Source organism: Mobula birostris, chromosome 15, assembly GCF_030028105.1.
Source record: "Mobula birostris isolate sMobBir1 chromosome 15, sMobBir1.hap1, whole genome shotgun sequence".
Taxonomy (NCBI): domain Eukaryota; kingdom Metazoa; phylum Chordata; class Chondrichthyes; order Myliobatiformes; family Myliobatidae; genus Mobula; species Mobula birostris.
The window spans coordinates 19946633-19968099 of record NC_092384.1 but is presented as its reverse complement, the minus strand read 5'-3'; the positions used below and the strand labels follow the sequence as shown (position 1 = coordinate 19968099).

At 39.8% G+C, this 21467-nt stretch overlaps 1 protein-coding gene across 3 annotated transcripts in view; it reads right to left on the bottom strand.

Annotated features, from left to right (window-relative positions):
* Positions 1 to 6142: 6142 nt before the first annotated feature.
* Positions 6143 to 21467, bottom strand: part of mbtps1 (membrane-bound transcription factor peptidase, site 1) — a 125725-nt gene continuing 110400 nt past the window's right edge. For all 3 annotated transcript variants that reach the window (XM_072279408.1, XM_072279410.1, XM_072279409.1), the window contains exons 20-23: positions 20730 to 20861; positions 19391 to 19517; positions 11540 to 11670; positions 6143 to 9680 (exon numbers count right to left, since the gene is read on the bottom strand). In XM_072279408.1, coding sequence (XP_072135509.1) covers positions 9487 to 9680; positions 11540 to 11670; positions 19391 to 19517; positions 20730 to 20861 — 584 coding nt within the window. In that variant the 3' untranslated portion in view covers positions 6143 to 9486. The remainder of the gene's footprint in view (positions 9681 to 11539; positions 11671 to 19390; positions 19518 to 20729; positions 20862 to 21467) is intronic.

The following is a 21467-nucleotide window of genomic DNA, read 5'->3' as shown; positions in this document are numbered from 1 at the left end:
GAGCCAATAGGCTGGTCCTGGACTTATTTCCTGGCATAATTTACATCTTACTATTTAACTATTTATGGTTTTATTACTATTTATTATTTATGGCACAACTGTAACGAAAACCAATTTCCCCCGGGATCAATAAAGTATGACTATGATAAGCCATTCAATCCCAGAATCATTTTCATAGTCCACCTGTGAACACTCCAATATCAGCACATTTTTTCTTAGATAAGGGACTCAGAACTGCTCACTTTACTCCAAGTGAGGCCTCATCAGTGCTTTATAAAGCCTCAACTTTACATCTTTGCTTTTATATTGTAGTCCTCTCAAAATGAACGCTGACATCACATTTTCTTTCCTCAGCACAGACTCAACCTGCAAATTAACCTTCAGAGAATCCTACACAGGCACTCCCAAGTCACTTTGCTTTGTATTTTTACTCCATTTCAGTAGTTAACCCTTTCATTTCTCCTACTGAAGCGCACGACCATACACTTCCTGACTGCATTCCATCTGCCATTTCTTTGCCCATTCTCCTAATTCAAGTCCTTCTACAGCCTCTCTACTTTCTCAAAACTACATGCCCCTCCACCTATCTTCAAACTTTGCAACAAAGCCATTAATTGTATCATCCAAATCAATGACATGTAATGTAAAAAGAATCAATCCCAACACAGACCGCAGTGGAACACTACTGATCCTAGGCAGCCAGCTACAAAAGGCTCACTTTATCCCCACTCTTTGCCTCCTGCCTAGCAGCCACTGCTTTATCTATGCTAGAATCTTTCCTGTAATACTATGGGCTCGCAGCTTGTTAAGCAGTTTCATGCATGGCACCTTGTCAAAGGCCTTCCAAAAATCCAAGTATACAACATCAACTGATTCTCCTTTGTCTATCCTGCTTGTTACTTCAAAGAATTCCAACAGATTTGTCAGGCAAGATTTTCCTTGAGGAAACCATGCTGACTATGGCGTATTTTATCATGAGCCTTCAAGTACCCTGAGACATCATCCTTAATAATTGACTCCAACATCTTCTCAACCACAGAAGTCAGACTAACTTGCCTTTCTTACGCCTCTCTCCCTTCTTGAAGAGTGGAGTGACAATTACAATTTTCCAGTCCTCCGGAACCATTCCAGAATCTATCGATTCCTGGAAGGTCATTACTAATGACTCCACAATCTCTTCAGCCACCTCTTTCAGAACCCTTAGGAGTACATCATCTGATGTAGGTGACTTATCTACCTTCAGACCTTACAGCTCCCCAAGAACCTTCTCCCTAGTAATGGCAACTTCACTCACTTCTCCCCACTGACATTCGAACTTCGAGTATACTGTTAGTGTCTTCCACAGTGAAGACTGTTGCAAAATACTTATTCAGTTTATCCACTATTTCTTTGTCCCCCATTACTACCTCTTCTGCACAATTTTCCAGCAGTCTGATACCTACTCTTGCATCTCTTACATTTTATATATCTGAAGAAACTTTTGGTATCCTCTTTAAAATTATTGGTTAGCTTAACTTCGTATTCTTTTCCTTCTTTATGGCCTTTTTAAAAAGTTGTCTTCCATTAGTTTGGCTTTCCAGTCCTCTAACTTCATGCTAATTTTTTGCTCTATTATATGTCCTCTCTTTGGCTTTTGTGTTGGCTTTGACTTCTTGTCAGCCACGGTTGTGTCAACCTGCCTTTAGAATACTACTACTTATTTGGGATGCATCTATCCTGCGCTTTCTGCATCGCTCCCAGAAATTCCAGCTGGTGTTGCTCTATCATTATCCCTGCTAGTGCCCCTCCAATCAAGTTTGGCCAGCTCTCATGAGTCCATAATTCCCTTTACTCCACTATAATACTGATAAATCTGACTTTAACTTCTCCTTCTCAAATTGCAGGGTGAATTCGACCATGTTTTGATCACTCATCCATAAGGGTTCCTTTACCTTAAACTCACTAATCAATTCGAGTTCATTGCAGAAGACTCAGTCCAGAATAGCTGATCCTCTAGTGGGCTCAAGCACAAACTCTCCTTGCTAGCAGTCTCACTACACACTGCCTCAACCCCAGCTCTGTCACTCTGGTTCCAATTCCTCTGCCAAATTAGTTTAAACTCTCTGCAACAGCTCTAACAAACTTGCCCGCAAGTATATTGGTCCCCCTCTGAATTCATACTTTAGTAATGTGATAATGCCCTAGACTCGCACACACTAGTTTGAAAGTACTTGCTCATTGATAAGAGTATGTAAATACACTCCTAAGTATACTTTTATAATGCTATTACACCACCTGCTTATGACTTGCATCATTAGCAGTGTAATACAAGGTTTCATGTAGTCTCATGCAAGGAATATTAATATTTCATTGAAGATCTATGGATTTGTTGTTTGCCTTGTCTAATTTTAGAAACTATTAGACTGTATCACTTCCATACCTTGGCTATTTGCTCTAAGGACACATGTGACCATTGGGCAAATGAAGTGCAGACAGGTGATGTAGTAATTTTCCTCATTTCTCTTTCATCCTAACAGGCTAGTCCTTCAGCTGCCAAACTGTGTGTTATTGTTTGATTAGCTTTTGAAATTGCTAATCAACCTCTGCCAACCAACTGGCAGGAGTATTCAAGGACATTTTCAACCTCTCACTGCTACTGGCAGAAGTTACCACTTGCTTCAAAAAGGCAACAATTACACCAGTGCCTGAGAAGAATAATGTGAGGTGCCTTAATGACTATTACCCAGTAGCACTCACATCTACAGTGATGAAATGCTTTGCAAGGTTAGTCATGACTAGACTGAACTCCTGCCTCAGCAAGGACCTGGATGCAATGCAATTTGTCTATCGCCACAATAGGTCAACGGCAGACGCAATCTCAGTGGCTCTTCACATGACTTTAAAACACCTGAACAACACAAAACACCAATGTCAGGATGCTGTTCATCGACTATAGCTCAGCATTTAATATCATTCCCACAATCCTGATTGAGAAGTTGCAGAACCTGGGCCTTTATACCTCCCTCTGTAATTGGATCCTTGACTTCCTAACCGGAAGACCACAATCTGTGTGGATTGGTAATAATATCTCCTCTTCGCTGATGATCAATTCTGGTGCACCTCAGGGGTGTGTGCTTAGCCCACTGCTCTACTCTTTATATACCCATGACTGTATGGCTAGGCGTAGCTTAAATACAATCTATAAATTTGCTGATGATATAATCATTGCTGGTAGAATCTCAGGTGATGATGAGAGGGCATACAGGAGCAAGATATGCCAACTGGTGGAGTGTTGCCGCAGCAACAACCTGGCACTCAATGTCAATAAGACGAAAGAGCTGATTGTGGACTTCAGGAAGGGTAAGATGAAGGAACACATATCAATCCTCATAGAGGGATCAGAAGTTGAGAGAGTGAGCAGTTTCAAGTTCCTGGGTGTCAAGATCTCTGAGGATCTAACCTATTCCCAATATATCGATGTAGTTATAAAGAAGGCAAGACAGTGGCTATACTTCATTAGGAGTTTGAAGAGATTTAGTAGGTCAACAAATACACTCAAAAACTTCTATAGATGTACAGTGCAGAGCATTCTACCAGGCTGCATCACTATCTGGTATGGGGTTGGGGGGGGGGCTACTGCACAGGACTAAAGAAGCTGCAGAGGGCTGTAAATTTAATCCGCTCCATCTTGGGTTCTAGCCTACAAAGTACCTAGGACATCTTCAAGGAACAGTGTCTCAGAAAGGCAGCGCCCATTATTAAGGACCTCCAACACCCAGGGCATGCCCTTTTCTCACTGTTACCATCAGGCAGGAGGTACAGAAGGCTAAAGGCACACACTCAGCGATTCAGGAACAGCTTCTTCCCCTCTGCCATCCGATTCCTAAATGGGCATTGAATCTTTGGACACTACCTCAATTTTTAATATATTTGTTTTTGCACGATTTGAAATCTATTCAATATACATATACTGTACTGTAATTGATTTATTATTATTAATTTTTTCTTCTGTATTATGTATTTCATTGAACTGCTGCTAAGTTAACAAATTTCAGGCCACGTGCCGGTGATAATAAACCCGATTCTGATAAGATATGTAATGGAGTGGAATCACAAAATAATTTAGACCTTCCTTGAACTTACCTCATCCAAAAGTGACTTGTAACACTTACCAATAAATACCCTTGGTCCTTATCACATGGTCACAGAATAAAAAATGGACATCATTTGAACCAAATCATACAAATACTTCAAGGGATTAAAAATGAATTTTTAATCATTGTCAGCTAGAGATTGCTAACATTCAGATGCATTTGGACATATGCAGTTCTACCTCAATTTTATTCCAAACTTCTGGAATGTCATTATGTTGGCCATTTGGTGGCGTCAGAGAGCCAAAGAATCACACTGACTTTTAACTACTCCAATGGAAAGTCGGATCCAGTGAGCAGATCTCCATTAAATTGTAGCACATTTTTCATTGCCGCTGCCTGGCGGAGATAAGTACTGTTGTGTGGCAGCATTTAAAATTGCAGTAATCATTTCAGGAACAGTGTAATTGGCAACAGGTACCATGAAGGGTGGATACGAGAAAAAAAGTCATAATACAAAGATACTACAAGTCATGAAACCAACTGAAGAAAGTGTGGGCAGCATGAATTTAAAAGCAGAGTGTAAAATGCTCCACACGAGAGACAACGGAATCAACTCATGATCAGTTTAGAAGTAACCATGCATGTGGCTGAATGACATCTAAAAATGCCAACATGCCTGATATTGAACGCAGACACAACAGAGTGCAGATGCCGTAATGTGAAATAAGTTACTGGACAAAGTCAGCGGTTGAGCCGCAGCATCGGTGGAAGGAGAGGACTTGCTGATGCTTTGACTTGATACTGAATCTATCAGTTCAGATATCAAAAAAGCCCATCAGCAAACTTTGCTGAACTAGCTGAATTCAAGCCAAAAATTTAGAGCCTATGAGACCTAAGTATATATTAAAGCACATCATCCAAAACAGAGAAAGCCTAGAGTTTGATCCAGTATTGAAGGAATCACAAGAGCGAAAGAATCACAGGCTTTTTTGGAGATGAGATAAAATAACTTAACGAAATAGAAAAGTTAAAAGAGGGTACACAAGAGGTTGCAGATGCTGGGACCAGGAGCAAAAAAAAAGCTTGCTGGAGAAAATCACGTTTTAGGGAAACTGCCCTTTCTCTTACAGATGCTTCCTCCAGCAGCTCGTTTTGTTTGACTTGGAATAGACAAAACTTGGAATATTATTTATTCATTTGAAAATTCACTTGAAAGATTTACAAAGATGAGTTAGACCCCAGAATCTCCTTACTTTCAGCTAAGCAATTAAATGGCAGAATAAGCTATTTTAGGTTATTTTGTGTTATGTCAGGAAGCACTGTTAATTATCCATTCAATTTTCCTACTCAATGCAACTTAAGATTTCCTGTACAGACAGAGTGACACATCAAAAGTTGCAAGTAACTGGGGGCAGTTACTGATTGTTATGGAAATTGGAAAGGTATGAAGTACAATCTTAGTTAATAAGTTCTTGATCTGTATTCTCTACATTGTATAATAGCTAAAGGTTTTTCTACTCCATGAGAACTACAAAAGCGTACTTTGTGCTATGATTCATAGTCATCTTACAGAACTCTGGAAAGCACATTGCGTAATGGAAGTAAAAATAAGTATTTAATATTTATCCTTCAATCAAGGACTAGCACATTGGCCAGATAAGATAGTAATACCATATGACTTGAGTGCATTACCTGTCTCCAAACTTGAAGCCATGAGAGATTGAAATTGCTTATTAACCATTTCATAACAATGATTTCCATCCTCCAGTTTCATTTTCAAACTCATGTTAATTGTGCTTTAGTAGTTAACCCTTCATATTCCCAGAACTTGCAAACTCATTTGCAGTTTTACTTTGTCTCATTAGCTCAAAAAAAAATTGGACTTTCAAAAAATATTCACGGCTCTTCTGTACCCTTTCTGAATTTAACTATGTTTTTTGCTGGCCAGCACTGAAGACTCGGAATTTCATATAACATAGATCATAGAAAATTACAGGATAGTACAGGGACTTCAGGTCACGATGTTGTGCTTATCTTTTAACAAACTACAAGATCAATCCAACCCTTTCCTCCTACATAGTCTTCAACTTTTCTATCACGCCTGTGCATTACATGCCCCTAATGTATCTGCCTCTACCACGCTTGGCAGGGCATTCCATGCACTCACCACAATCTCTGCGAAAAAACAAAAATTGCTTTTGATATCCTTCCTCCTTATACTTTCCTCCAGTTACCTTAAAGTTATGCTTCTTCATATTAACCATCATCGTCCTGGGGAAAAATGGTTTCTGGCTATTCAATCAATCGATCGCTCTCACCATCTTGTATACCTCAATCAAGTCATTCTCTGTCTCCATTGTTCCAAAGAGAAAGGACCTTCCCCAACAAAAATCATCTTTGCTTTTCTTCCAAAGTACCACACAAAAACATCCTATAATCAAGCCTATTTTTCTTTCTTAGTAACACTCTGGTGAATTGTGCTGGAACAGTTCTGCTGCATTAGAGGTGCTAGAGGTTGATGAGAACAGAGTAATAAGTTTGGTTGCTTTCAGGATATTTCAGTACCAACTAGAAGATTTTGCAAAAATCACTAATACTGGGCTTCCTTTGTTGCTTCTTCAAATGGAACAAAAACACAGATCAATGCTCTCAGTCAGGTCAAAGCTAAAATCTGACACATATACGCGGTGGAGTATGCTCACTGAATGTGGTCTTGAATAAATTAATTCACTTTACATACAAACTCCATTCTTTTCAGCTGCCGAGCTCTTAGGATTAAATACACACAATAACTAAGTATTTGGAGTTCACCAAGGTAAAGAACTCCAATAATTTGCAACCCTTTATTTCTCATCTAAGCCTGAAGCAGTTAAATACTTACCATAAGTCTTTGCCCCTTGTTCTGCATTCCAGTTTTATTCTGGCTATGTTGGTGCCTGTACATCCACACATTTGCTATGATATTGTATTTCAGTTGTTCACAATCTGATTAACTGGAACTTACACTACTCCACTCAATACTGAGAATGAGGCATGTATTTCACTGGAGAATTAGTTCACATACTTTAATTACTTCAAAATGCACCATTCTTAACAATGTCTTTTCCAAAATAAGATAACATCCTTTCTTGTCAAAGAACAAAAAGTTCCAGTGGTGTCTGCAGTGTCTACATGACCCTACAGACTCAAATCCACAGTTCTGCTTTGAAACTTCAATACAATCAAGCAGCACAGTTTAATAACCAGTAATGCATCTCTGATTGCAGTACCAGTTTCTGCCACTGGACGTCACCAGTTCTTGGAAATGGACAGTCTATGTGAAGCACCTCCTGGTGGAAGATGGGCAGAACTGCAGTGCAATGCAAAGGTACATTAAAGACCAACTGCACCGAAAACTGGAGACTTATTATAAACTTCATTCTTTCCTCAAATTTGTTGTCAAAACAACAACCTGTAAATAGGTAGCAACACACAAAATGCTGGAGGAACTCAGCAGGCCAGGCAGCATCAATGGAAAAAAGATTTTCCCTTAGATTTAAAAACACAAACAAGAGGAAATCTGCAGATGCTGGAATTTCAAGCAACACACATAAAAGTTGCTAGTGAACGCAGCAGGACAAAGGGTCTCGACCCGAAACGTCGACTGTACCTCTTCCTAGAGATGCTGCCTGGCCTGCTGCGTTCACCAGCAACTTTAGTGTGTTGCTTTTTCCTTAGATGTTGCCTGGCCCATTGAGTTGCTCCAGCATTTTATGCGTGTTGCTTGGATTTCCAGCACCTGCAGATTTTCTCTTGTCTGTTGACAGGTAGGATAGGATTTCCTCCTGGAAAACAACAGTTGTTAAAAAAAACACATATGAATGGTGGGGAGTATTCTGACCAGTTGCATCACCATTTGACATGGAGGCTTCAATGCTCAGGATCAAAAGTGCTTGCAGAGTGTTGTAAATTTAGCCAGCTCCATCACAGGCACAACTCTCCCTACCATTGAGGGCACCTTTAAGAAGACAGCATCCATTATTAAGGACCTTCACCATTTGGGACATGCCCTCTTCTCATTAGGGAGGAGGTACAGGAGCCTGAAGACACACACACACACACACACACACACACACACACAATGTTTTTGGAATTGCTTCTACCCCCTCCTTCACCATCAGATTTCTGAACGGTCCATGAACACTACCTCAGTATTCCTCTTTCGCATTATGAATTATTGTAACATTGTCATTTCTTATGTACTGTGCTGCAAAACAAGTTTTATGACAAATGTCAGTGATATTAATGAATTTGATTCTATCCAATCGCTACCTTAATTTCTCCATAAATCCTTCCTTCAGCCTCATGTCATGTTTCCAAGTTACTGCTTCTACTATATTTAAATAATGAAACTAATCATTGTGGCATCACGCTACAAGAAAAAGCTAAAACCACCAATCCCCAGAACTGTTCAATAACTTCACAGAAAGTGGGCCCAAGGGTAGCAGAGACGTGAAGATATGCAATCACCAAGTCCAATGAGATTTGCTTTATGACTCATGGCCTGCTAATCAGAGGGTGCAATGCAATGTAGGATCGAATAAAGTCTACCCATTCACAAACCAAAATTATGTAGACACAAGCTTTGTTTGGACAATCTAAAGATAGTAAATGATCATACTGCCATGATAATTCACTCAAAAACACTGTGCAAAAGGATGCTTAGAAGTTCCAAGCATCATACTGCTAGACATATTACAGTGCACCATACTTCTGTACAATGAGAAAGAGCAAGAACTTAATCAACTTTTCAGACAGTATATAACTTGCAGATACTTGTAAATTTATTCCACCGACAATGGTGAAAATAGATTGCAAACTGCCATTTTAAATATTTACAGTGAATTATGGTAGTTTCCATTTTATAAAAATAAGTCATTTCAAGCACAGAGCCCATTGGTACAGTTTCCTCAATCCATTATTCCTGTCTAGTGCCACTGTGCACAATATCCAAAAAAATCAGCAATTCATTCTTAAGCATGGCAAGGTTGCAGATTCATGTTACAAAATACATTTTACGTCAATAAATGTCCTTGTAACAAAACAACTGCTTGACATGATGACAAAATAAAACCAAGAACTGAAGAAAGAGATCCCAATGTCTGTACAGGCTGATCTGTTTACAATTCTGCTCTTAGAGAAATATAAATATAGAGCAACCAAACACAATGTTTTTGGTAGTTATGATTGCTGTGAAAAGATATCCTCAACTTGGTAAAATCACACAGTCTCCGGGTGTTTAAAAATGGCAACAGACCAATCAAGTGCCTTGTGTAGTTTTTGTCTTAAATGAAGCACTATGCCTTTCAAGAGCTGCTGACTGCAGAATTCTGTTCCCTGGATGGATCTTGATTAGCTGGTGTCCATTATACAATTACACAGAGGGAGTCTTTGGCTGGTGCATCTGCTGAAGTAGTAGAGGACGTTTGACCCGTGGTTTCCGTCTCTTTGGCTTGCTCTTTGACTTTATTTGAACCACAAAGAATGCCAGAACCACCATAGCACCAAGGAAAGCAAAGACTGGAATTGTCTGTCCCACATCCTGGTTATATCGGCCTGGCATTATACCTTAAAAACAAAAATTAAAATTAATTTCAAATGCACCCAACTTTGATGAAGAAGATGAAGTAGACAAACCATAATTAAGTTTGGAATGGTGCTTGAATTAATCAATAGAGGTAGCCAAGCAAACTAATTAAACTTTGTCTGTTGACTTGAAATACCCAAAATTGCTGCTACTTTTACAGAAGCCCTTCCTACTCTTGCAGTTTCAAAATGGGCACCACAGTATCAAACTTTAAATACTTTTATATAGTGACATATATTTGTGCCACATGCAAGAATTAATCTAAACACTTGGCATATTGTATTTTACTATCTCTGTTTCATCCCAGCATCTACTTTCTGTAGCACATTAAGTATTCTGTATGCCTCAGCACAATCACTTCTTTCTTCTAAATTCAAGAAGACACCTAATGTGCTTAATTTCTCTTTGTAATCAAACTCACTATACTAGGAATGAAGATGTCTCAAGTGTATCCTTTCTTCACTTAGGAGACTAGATTCCAGATGCACCTTACCCGAAGCTCTATATAATTAGACCACTTTTCCTTCTACATTTGCACTCAAATCCTCTTACAATAAAAGCCAGATTACACTTCCCTTCCTGTTGGCCTGATGAAGCTGCTTGTTAGTGATCTGTGATCTACCTATTAGGATACGCATGCTTCCCTAGACACTTCTCAGTGTGACACCAACTTCTATCTTAACCAACATAAGTGGATGACCTTGCAATGTTGCTTATTGTATTCCATTTGCCATATCCTTGCATGTTCTCTAAGCACCCTGAATCTTTTTGCATCCTCTTCACAGTCCACACAACTACCCTCCATTGGAAGGGCTGGGTTCATAGCTCCAATCCACACTGCAGCTCACTGAGTGTAGTCTCCCAACCTAAGCATACCCTACTTATTCCTCTGTTTTCTGCCTTGTAACTAACCCTAAATCAATGCCATAATAATATCCACATTACTGTACACACTAATTTTATTTAATAATCTCAGCCATGGCACATTTCCCCCCCAAAGACCTTCAAACAGTCTAAATATATAACAGCTGACTTGGTCTGCTTTTTACTATCTCAAAATTCCATGAAAAAAAAAAAGCAGTGGTTGTTTCCTCGCATAAATCTGATGGCCTTGTCCAATCCTATTATTTACCAAGGGTTCTGTTAACACTACCATACTTCAGCATTTTCTCTAGTAACAAAATCTTCAAACAACAAAATCACAGACATGTATTTGTACACCAATTATCTGCAGTATAACATTTCTCCATTACATTATTCTCAATTTTACATCATGTGTCATTTCCTAAATATTTTAGCACCATGAAACATTTACTGCAGTTATACCACTCTAAAAATCATTATTGTACTAACTAATTCATGCTTTTTAAAAAAGCTCCTACTGAAGCAACTAAAAATATGAGGATCTTTATAAAGCTAATTTTGCTCCCTTGGTAGATTCTATGAAGTATTTATTTAGTTGATGGAACCCACTTACATTTTCACTTGCTGGTCGCATCCATATAGTCAAAATGATGATTTTACCAACATTTTTATATTTATTTCAGAATATCCCTGTTTTTCTGACTAAGAAGTTTTTTGATCGGATTGATTCTATTATTTTATCTTTTATTTGGAATAATAAAAGACCAAGAATTAGTAAATGTCACTTACAAAAGCTGATTATAACTTCAGTGACAATAATAAATAGACCCATTTGTAATGTATAAACTTACTTGCAGAACAAGCCACTGGAATCCACCTAAACAAATCATCCTGATTCACACATCAGAAAACCACCAACATTGATTTGAGTCAGTCCAGAGTTAAATACTTCTAGAAATGGTTCTGAAGCCCTTACCTCCAGGAATGTCCCACGCCCCACTTTCACCAGGTGATAAAGGTCGCACTTGGGGGCGGTTTTGCTTAAAATTTGGCAGAACTACTTTGTCTAAGTCAATAGACAACAATTTCTGATGTTTCCAAAGGTTACTGAGAGGGAAGCATAATATAGGAACACGTTTTTATAGGTGGTACAAGCTTATATACATTACTATTTTAAGCAATATTCATAACTTGCAAATTAGCATGTGTTAAACTTTGGATAGAAATCAGCCTTCCTAGAATATGCAAAAAGAAGACAAAGTTCAGAAGAAAAAAAAACTACTGCTTACTACAATAATTTAAACCTGGACAAAAAGGCTTCATATCAGATATCAAGAAACTTTGGTGAAGAACAAAAATTACACTTGAAGTCTGTAACTTGTACTTTTAAGTCCTGATAAAACAGGATTAAAATTACATACTTATACATCAAATTCCAAATCTGTACTCTCTCTGGTAATCTGGGGAAAAAAATTAGATGATAAACCAGCTCCATTTTAATTGCTGCAATGTGGTTTTCGGTTGGGAAATAAAAAATATTCTAATGCCCTGTTCACATGGTTCAGATTTTTTCTCTGTTATGATTTTCCAGGAGAATGGCTTTGATCAAATCGTGGAGCAGACAATGGGTCAAATGACCTAATTCTACTTATGGTCTTATTCAATATCAGAACTACAGTTTACCTGCTCAGAGTAACGGCTGGACCAATGAGAACTTTAGATAATTCACTAGGTTTTTAATATGTAAATGCAATGTACATTTACAAAGTACAGACTATGTTAACCACAATTCTAGTTATCTTTACATTACAAAATGATTCTGATTGCCGGCCACTTAAGTTATTAGCTACAAGAAGTAATCCCAATCTACTCTGGCACCATTTATGGAGTCTCTCCTATTTCCTCATCAAAATGTTGTCCTCAAACAACATCATAAGAAGTGTTAACATCGAGTATTACCTCACCATCACCTTTCTTAATGTGTCTCTAAGTTAAGGCTGCTTGACCAACATACAGCATTTGGAAGCAGAAATTTCCTCCAACCAGATATTGGGGAGCTGAAGCTATTGTATCTAGCCCCACCAAGAACTGCTCCCAAACCACCAATTCCTTCTCTCCTTGTGATAATAAATTGAACTAGATCTTTTGCAATCCTATGGCTACACTCAACAGAAATGAGTTTAAGCCTAACATTTGTGCTGTTGAGATATCCACAACTTGTATGTCCCTTACCCCACCCCTCACCGTCCACTTCTGAACTCATAGCCCATGCCTCTTTTTCACCACTAGACATGATTCCTTGTGAATTCTTTGTTCTAGCCCGATTTAAATTTTGTTACCTAAAATTTTTGTACTATGGTGACTGCCTGTATTTTAACGAGGACCCAGTTGCTCAATTATGCACATTGGACTCAAGTTAAACAATGTCTCAATTAAATTCCTCATCCTTGTTTACAAATCTCTCCATGGCTTCACTTCTCCTAATCACCTATCTTTAATCCTCTCATCTTTTAACTAAAGATTGGACATTCTTCCACATTAAAAATGTTGTTAATGAATCACTGACAGCTGGGTTGTTCCATAATCCTCTAATCTCCTTAAACCCACCTTCATGCCTAATCTTTTGCTTTTGAACTCCAACATCACAGAAGTATGTGATAGAGCAGTGGCATTTAGCACTTGGAAGACCAAAATAACTGCATATAGGGAAATTAAAATAAAAGCAGAGAAGGTTGGAAAGATTCAACAGGGCAGCAGCTTCTGTGGAGAGAAAAGTTCAGGTTTCAGATTAAAAACCCCATCAGAAAGAGAAAACGAGAGTTATGAAGGCTGTCAAATGCCTAGAGGGAAGGTGAAGTTCTGGTCACACTAGGCTTCATCAGAACAATATAGAATCCACAGATAGGTCAACGTGAAAGTGGAATGGAAAATTACAGGTTACTGGAGAGTGCAGAATACCTCAGTGAAAGACAGACTGTTTAAAATGGTGGGCAATACTAAAACTAGCTTTGAGCTTGCACTAACACTTATTACCAGTGTCTGGTAACACTGACAGAAAGTGCCATCGACCTCAACAACATTATAGCTTTAATAATAATTTTCCATAAAAGTCCTTCCAGGTTATACTGATTATACTGCTAATGAAATCACAAACCAACATGAACATTAAATCATATATATTCTATACAGGTCGACCTTCACTAATGCGACTACCTGTAATCCGGTTCCTTCGATAATCCGGCACTGATTATGCTTAATGTGATCCTTCTGTAATTCGGCATTTTCACTAATCCGGCACTCCTCAGGTCCCAGTGGTGCCGGATTAGTGAAGGTCAACCTGTACTCAAGTCACACATCCCAATAGAACATTACAGCATTGTACAGGCCTTTCAGCCCATGATTTTTTGTCATCATTTTAACCTACTCTAGGATCTATCTAGATCTTCCTTCCCACATAGCCCTCTATTTTTCATTTATCCATGTGCCTATCCAAGAGCTTCTTAAATATACCAACTGTATCTGCCTCTGCCACCACTCCTGGCAGTTCATTCCATGCATCAACCACTGTGTAAAAAGCTAACCGCTGACATTCCTCCCACACTTGCCTTCAATCACCTTAAAATTATGCCTCCCTCATAATAGCTATCTACATCCAGGGAAAAAAGTCTCTAGCTGTCCACTCGATCTGTGCCTCTTATAATTTCGTCCACCTCTATTAAGTTGCCTCTCATTCTCCTTCGCTCCAAAGAGACAAGTACCTGCTCACTCAATCTGTCCTTTTAAGACATGCTCTCCAATCCAGGCAGCACCCTGGTAAATCTCTGCACACTCTCTAAAGCTTCCACATCCTTCCTAAAATAAGGCAACCAGACTGAACACAATATTCCAAGTGTGGTCTAACCAGAGTTTTATGGAATTTCAACATTAACTCATGGATCTTTAACTCAATCCCCCGACTAATGAAGGTTACCACACCACTGCCTTCTTAACCACCCTATCAGGTTGTGCAACAACTTTGAGAGATCTATGGATATGAGCCCCAAAATCCTACTGTTCCTCTACACTGCTAAGAATCCTGCCATTAACCCTGTATTCTGCCTTCAAGTTTGACCTTCCAAAGTGTGTCACTTCACACTTCTCCAGACTGAACTCCACCTGCCACTCCTCCTTCAGCTCCGCATCCTATCAACATCCTGCTGTAACCTACCACAACCTTCTACCCGCAAAGAACAGGGGTCCCAGAACAGATCCTTGCAGAACACCACTGGTCACAGACCTCCAGGCATAATACGCTCCATCTGCCCCTGTAGGCAAGCAAATTCTGAATACACACAGCCAAGTTTCTCAACTTTCTGAATGAGCCTACAATAGAGAATCTTTTCAAACACCTTATTAAAATCCATTGTCACCACATCTACAGCTCGGCCTTGATCAATGTATTTTGCCTCTTCCTCACAGAATTCAATCAGGCTCATGAGGCACGACCTGCTCCTGGTGTCACACTGACCATCCCAAATCAGGCAATGCTTCTCCAAATGCTCATAAATTCTGTCTCTAAGAATCAACTCTTAATACATTGCCCACGACTGACATAAGATTCACTGGTCTATAATTCCCAGGGTTATCCCATTACCTCTTTTGAACAAAGGAATAACATTTACCACCCTCTAATCTTCTGGTACTACTTCCATAGCCACTGAGGACACAAAAATCACTGAAATCTTTTTCCTTGTTTCCTGCAGTAACCTAGGGTATATCCCATTCAGCACAAGGAATTATCTATACTGATGTTTTTCAAAAGTTCTAGTTCATTATCTTTTTGAAGATCGATAGGTTCCAACATATCAGTCTATTTTACACTGTCCTCACATTCATCAATGTCCCTCTCATTGGTGAATAGTGAAGCAGAATATCCATTATGGACCTCCCCAACCTCTTAACTCTGGACACGTTTCCTTTTCTATCCAAGATTAGTCCTTCCCTTGTGAAAGTCACCCTTCTGTTTTTCATGTCTTGGGGTTTTCTTTAATCCTACTCGCAAATCCTTCTCATGTCCTCTTCTAGCTCTCCAAAGTCCATTTTGAGCTCCTTCCTGGCTACCTGTAACTCTCTACAGCCCTGTCTGATCCTGGCATCAAAAACCTTAAGTATCTTTCTTTCTTTCTTCCTCTTGACTAGATGTTCCACTTCTCTTGTCAACCATGGTTCTTTTGGACCCTAGCATCCTTTCCCTGCCTCAATAAGACAAACCTATCCAGAACACTATGCTCCCTAAATCACCTGCACATTTCTGTTGTGTATTTCCCCAAATACACTCGTTCCTAACTTACGCTCCCAAGTTCCCGCTTAAAAGTTCACCCTCCCCCAATTGCTTTCCCATACCATCTGCTCCCGTCTCTCTCCAAGATTATGGTAGAGGTCAGAGTTGTAGGAACTGCCTCCGGGGAAGTACTGAACCCTCTATCACACTGCCCTCCTTTTCTTTTCCCCTTCCTTTCTGAGCCACAGAACCAGACTCCTAATTGTTGTGGCTTTCTCCTGTGGGTTAACCCCTGCAACCTCAGTTGATTACATCACCTCTTTATTCTCCTGAACGAGTCGAAGGTCATCCATCTCCATTTCCCTAATGTGGTCTGTAAGGAATTGCACCCAGATGCACTTCTTACAACAATTACGGAGACTGCAGATATCCCAGATCCCATGCGGAGCACACCACTGACCTAAGATTCATTTTGGCTATTCTAGGTAGTCACTGATAAAGAAAAAAATAACTTGACAAAAACCTCAACCTATGCTCCACCTTTTCTCACTCTTGATCCTCAGTTCCCCACTCTATGGGTGGTCCACTAAAACATAACTTCTTTCAATTGGCCCTTGCTAAGTGCCTAATAACCCAACAGTTGCAATCTCCATTCAAAATCTGACAGGCCCTCCTCACTTTTTAAAATCTTTCTACGAGGGGTAACTGATAAGTTCATGGTCGAAGGTAGAAGGAGTCATAGAACATAGAATAGTACAGCACATTATAGGCCCTTTTGCCCACAATGTTGTGCCGACCCTCAAACCCTGCCTCCCATATAAGCCCCCACCTTAAATTCCTCCATTTACCTGTCCAGTAGTCTCTTAAACTTCACTAGTATATCTGCCTCCACCACTGATTCAGGCAGTGCATTCCACACACCAACCACTCTCTGAGTAAAAAACCCTCCTCTAATATCCCCCTTGAACTTCCCATCCCTTACCTTAAAGCCATGTCCTCTTGTATTAAGCAGTGGTGCCCTGGGGAAGAGGCGCTGGCTATCCACTCTATCTATTCCTCTTATTATCTTGTACACTTCTATCATGTCTCCTCTCATCCTCCTTCTCTCCAAAGAGTAAAGCCCTAGCTCCCTTAATCTCTGATCATAATCCATACTCTCTAAACCAGGCAGCATCCTGGTAAATCTCCTCTGAACCCTTTCCAATGTTTCCACATCCTTCCTATGGTGAGGCGACCAGAACTGGACACAGTACTCCAAATGTGGCCGAACCAGAGTTTTATAAAGCTGCATCATTACATCGCGACTCTTAAACTCTATCCCACGACTTATGAAAGTACCCCATAAGCTTTCTTAACTACCCTATCCACCTGTGAGGCAACTGGCAGGGATCTGTGGACACGTACCCCCAGATCCCTCTGCTCCTCCACACTACCAAGTATCCTGCCATTTACTTTGTACACTGCTTTGAAGTTTGTCCTTCCAAAGTGTACCACCTCACGCTTCTCCGGGTTGAACTCCATCTGCCACTTCTCAGCCCACTTCGGCATCCTATCAATGTCTCTCTGCAATCTTTGACAATCCTCTACACTATCTACAACACCACCAGCCTTTGTGTCGTCTGTAAACTTGCCAACCCACCCTTCTACCCCCACATCCAGGTCATTAATAAAAATCACGAAAAGTAGAGGTCCCAGAACAGATCCTTGCGGGACACCGCTAGTCACAATCCTCCAATCTGAATGTACTCCCTCCAGCACGACCCTCTGCCTTCTATAGGCAAGACAATTCTGAATCCACCTGGCCAAACTTCTCTGGATCCCATGCCTTCTGACTTTCTGAATAAGCCTACCGTGTGGAACCTTGTCAAATGCCTTACTAAAATCCATATAGATCACATCCACTGCACTACCCTCATCTATATGCCTGGTCACCTCCTCAAGGAACTCTATCAGGCTTGTTAGACATGAACTGCCCTTCACAAAGCCATGCTGACTGTCCCTGATCAGACCATGATTCTCTAAATGCCCAGAGATCCTATCTCTAAGAATCTTTTCCAACAGCTTTCCCACCACAGACTTAAGGCTCACTGGTCTATAATTACCCGGATTATCCTTACTACCTTTTTTGAACAAGGGGACAACATTTGCCTCCCTCCAATCCTCCGGTACCATTCCTGTGGACAACGGGGACATAAAGGTCCTAGCCAGTGGCTCAGCAATCTCACCCCTCGCCTCGTGGAGCAGCCTGGGGAATATTCCGTCAGGCCCCGGGGACTTATCCGTCCTAATGTATTTTAACAACTGCAACACCTCCTCTCCCTTAATATCAACATGCTCCAGAACATCAACTTCACTCATATTGTCCTCACCATCAAGTTCCCTCTTTTTAATTTTAAGAGTCAATTTTAGAAAATCTAGCACATTAATTTTTCCTACATTTACACACTTAGTCCAGCGCTCATGGAGTATATGGATCCCTTCTTTGTAGAAGTCGGTGTCTTGGACCTCCAGAAGTGGTCCACAGTGGAGGTGATTGATAAGTTTGAGGCCTAAGGTAGAAGGAGATGAGTTATTGACTTCAAACTTTCTGCATTTTCACTCTAAGAGTCGAACTGCACGTGCATGTAACAAGAACTGTGTAACTTATCTAAGGCCACGAACTTATCAATCACCCTTGCTGTAGACCACCTGGAGGTCCAAGACGCTCTTGTTACGTGCACGTGCAGTTCAACTCTTTGAGTGATAATGCAGAAAGTTTGAAGTTAATAACTCATCTCCTTCTACCTTAGGCCATGAACTTACCAATCACCCCTGCTGTGGACCACTTCTACAAAGAAGGGATCCATATACTCCACGACAGCTAGTCCAAGTATGTAAATGTAGCAGGGGACTATGTTGAAAAATAAATGTTCTAAAATTGACTCCTTCTACCTTAGGCCACAAACTTATCAATCACCCCTCCCTTGTTAAACTCCATTTCTTTTGACACAAATAAGCTTTACTCTAATATCTCCAGATGCTATCAGATTCCTAAATTTTATTATTTGCGTTCTTCATTAAATTTTATACTCATACTTGAGCACCACACAATGCTGACTTCCATGATTCAATCAACATCCAAGATCTAGAAGCAGTAGGAAAAATGCTCACTTACCAACTCTTCCCCTACTTTAAAGTTCCCTTACACTATTGATTTTTTTTCTTCTATGTAGAAAATCATAAATAAAATAAAGTTCCCTTAAAGAATAGCAAAGACTGTATACAAGAATGTAAACTTAAAAAACGAGTGGCATATGGGCAGATAAGGTCAGTGAAGAATGGAAAATAAAAATGACCCTGAATAACATCTCCAACAGTTTTATTCCTCCTGCTTGTCTACATTCTCCTTCTCTGTAATCAAGTCTTTGCCTTCTAAGTACCATGGAAATGAAAATTATGTTTATCCAAGTATGTACTTCATGTGGAACTTTTTTTTAAACTACACTCATGTTTCGTCATGTCACTTTATGATAAGTGCACATCAAGTTGTGTCAACTTGTCTTTGTTCTTCTGGTGAGACACACTTACCTGGGTGCCGTTTCATTTAGAGGTTGAGGTTTGGCCCAGGATAAATGAGGACATGCTGGCAGAGGACGTGGCTTCGGATCTGCAAGATGTGGTTCAAGAACCTTGGAGAATCGATACAAATGATTGCCTAAAAATTTAAATAAAATTAAAATCATAATACAGTTCTGCAAGACAAAAACTTTAGTATAGATGATTTGGGGAATACAATTAATTTTTTAAAAATTCAACTAAGTAGCAACATATCAATGCGTATACAAGTACTTTTTCTTGTGAAAAAATTGAGATTTTCTTCCATGAATTGACATCAAACTTACACCAGCAGATGGAGATGGAACATAACAGCATTTTTGTCAAATTTACTAGTGTTTAAGAGGCAAGCAATGGTGCAATATCTGTTAGTCTTCAGAGGATTATCACTAATAACTTAAAAAATTTAATTAAAATACAATAAAATTTAACAAGTTTGTCACGGTTGAAGTACTTCAAATATCTAAAACTACATACTCAAAGTAGATTCAAGTTTAGAAATGATTTAATTAATAAATAATGGAATATTGTAGTCCTTATCCAAAATCTCATTGAATTAACAAATGAATATTAGATTAATATCAATAACGTAGAAATTAATACATAGGCAGGTCTTACAGCAATGTGTGCAACTCATAGAATGGGAATGGCACTTCAAACCTCTAAGTCTGTGCCAACTGCTGAATACCCATATTATTTTCGCCACATGCACATCATCATCACTTCCTGGTACAGTAGCATGGTGTAGTGCTAGTGTAACACTTTACAGCTCTGAGATCAGGGTTCAATTCCTGTGACTGTCTGTAAGGAGTTTGTATGTTCTCCTCCATGACTGTGTAAGCTTTCTCTGGGTCTTCCAGTTCCCTCTCTCATTCCAAAGGCATACAGGCTAGGGCTAGTAAGTTGTGGGCGTCTTATGTTGGCGCTGGAAGCAATGCGACACTTACAGGCTGCCCCTAGCACATCCTTGGACATAAACAACGTATTTTACTGTACATATGTTTGATGTGCATGTGACCAAAGTTTGTTTATCTTTCTATCACTCACCTACATACCATAGCCAAATAATCTACTAACATGCACCTTGTTGGACTATGTGAGGAAATGAGAATGCCCAAAGAGAACCTCTACAGTCACAGGGAGAATACACAAGCTCCAGACAGACAGCAGCAAAGGTCAGGATCAAACCCAAGGTTCTGCCGCTACAAGGTAATTGCTCCATTTGTTGTACTGCTGTCAAATGGTTCTGCTTGGAACAATGAACAAGCTTTGAAAGAGCATCACATTTGTTCTACTTTACGAATAGCTTTACCTTCCATCCGCTCAGGCAGTGGATGATCAATCCCAGAGAGAGGCTGCAGTCTATTTTCAGAGTGGCTTAAGCTTGGGGGCATAACTCCATATGAAGTGTATTGCAGAAGAGCATCAAGCAACCAGAAGCAGTCTGCAAATACAGGACAAACTTCCAGATAAACTTTCAACAAAATAATCCAAGATATTTAACTGTGGCAAAAGAAGTATAAAGCTCATTAAACCTCTTCAACAATTGCTACCGATTGAAAAATTCCCTTTTTATAAAACAGTAAGTTACTCCAAGAAATACTTATACTATGCTAAAACGAACTACTAGGAGCGGGACAGACAAGAAATCATCTGTACTTTTTATCTACCTGCAGCTTAACACATCTTCAGGGAATAGAAACATAGGAACATAGAAACATAGAAAATAGGTGCAGGGGTAGGCCATTCGGCCCTTCGAACCTGCACTGCCATTCAGTATGATCATGGCTGATCATCCACTTCAGAACCTTGTACCTGCCTTCCCTCCATACCCCCTGATCCCTTTAGCCACAAGGGCCATATCTAACTCCCTCTTAAATATAGCTAATGAACTGGCCTCAACTGTTTCCTGTGGCAGAGAATTCCACAGATTCACCACTCTCTGTGTGAAGAAGTTTTTCCTAATCTCAGTCCCAAAAGGCTTCCCCTTTATCCTCAAACTGTGACCCCTCGTTCTGGACTTCCCCAACATCGGGAACAACCTTCCTGC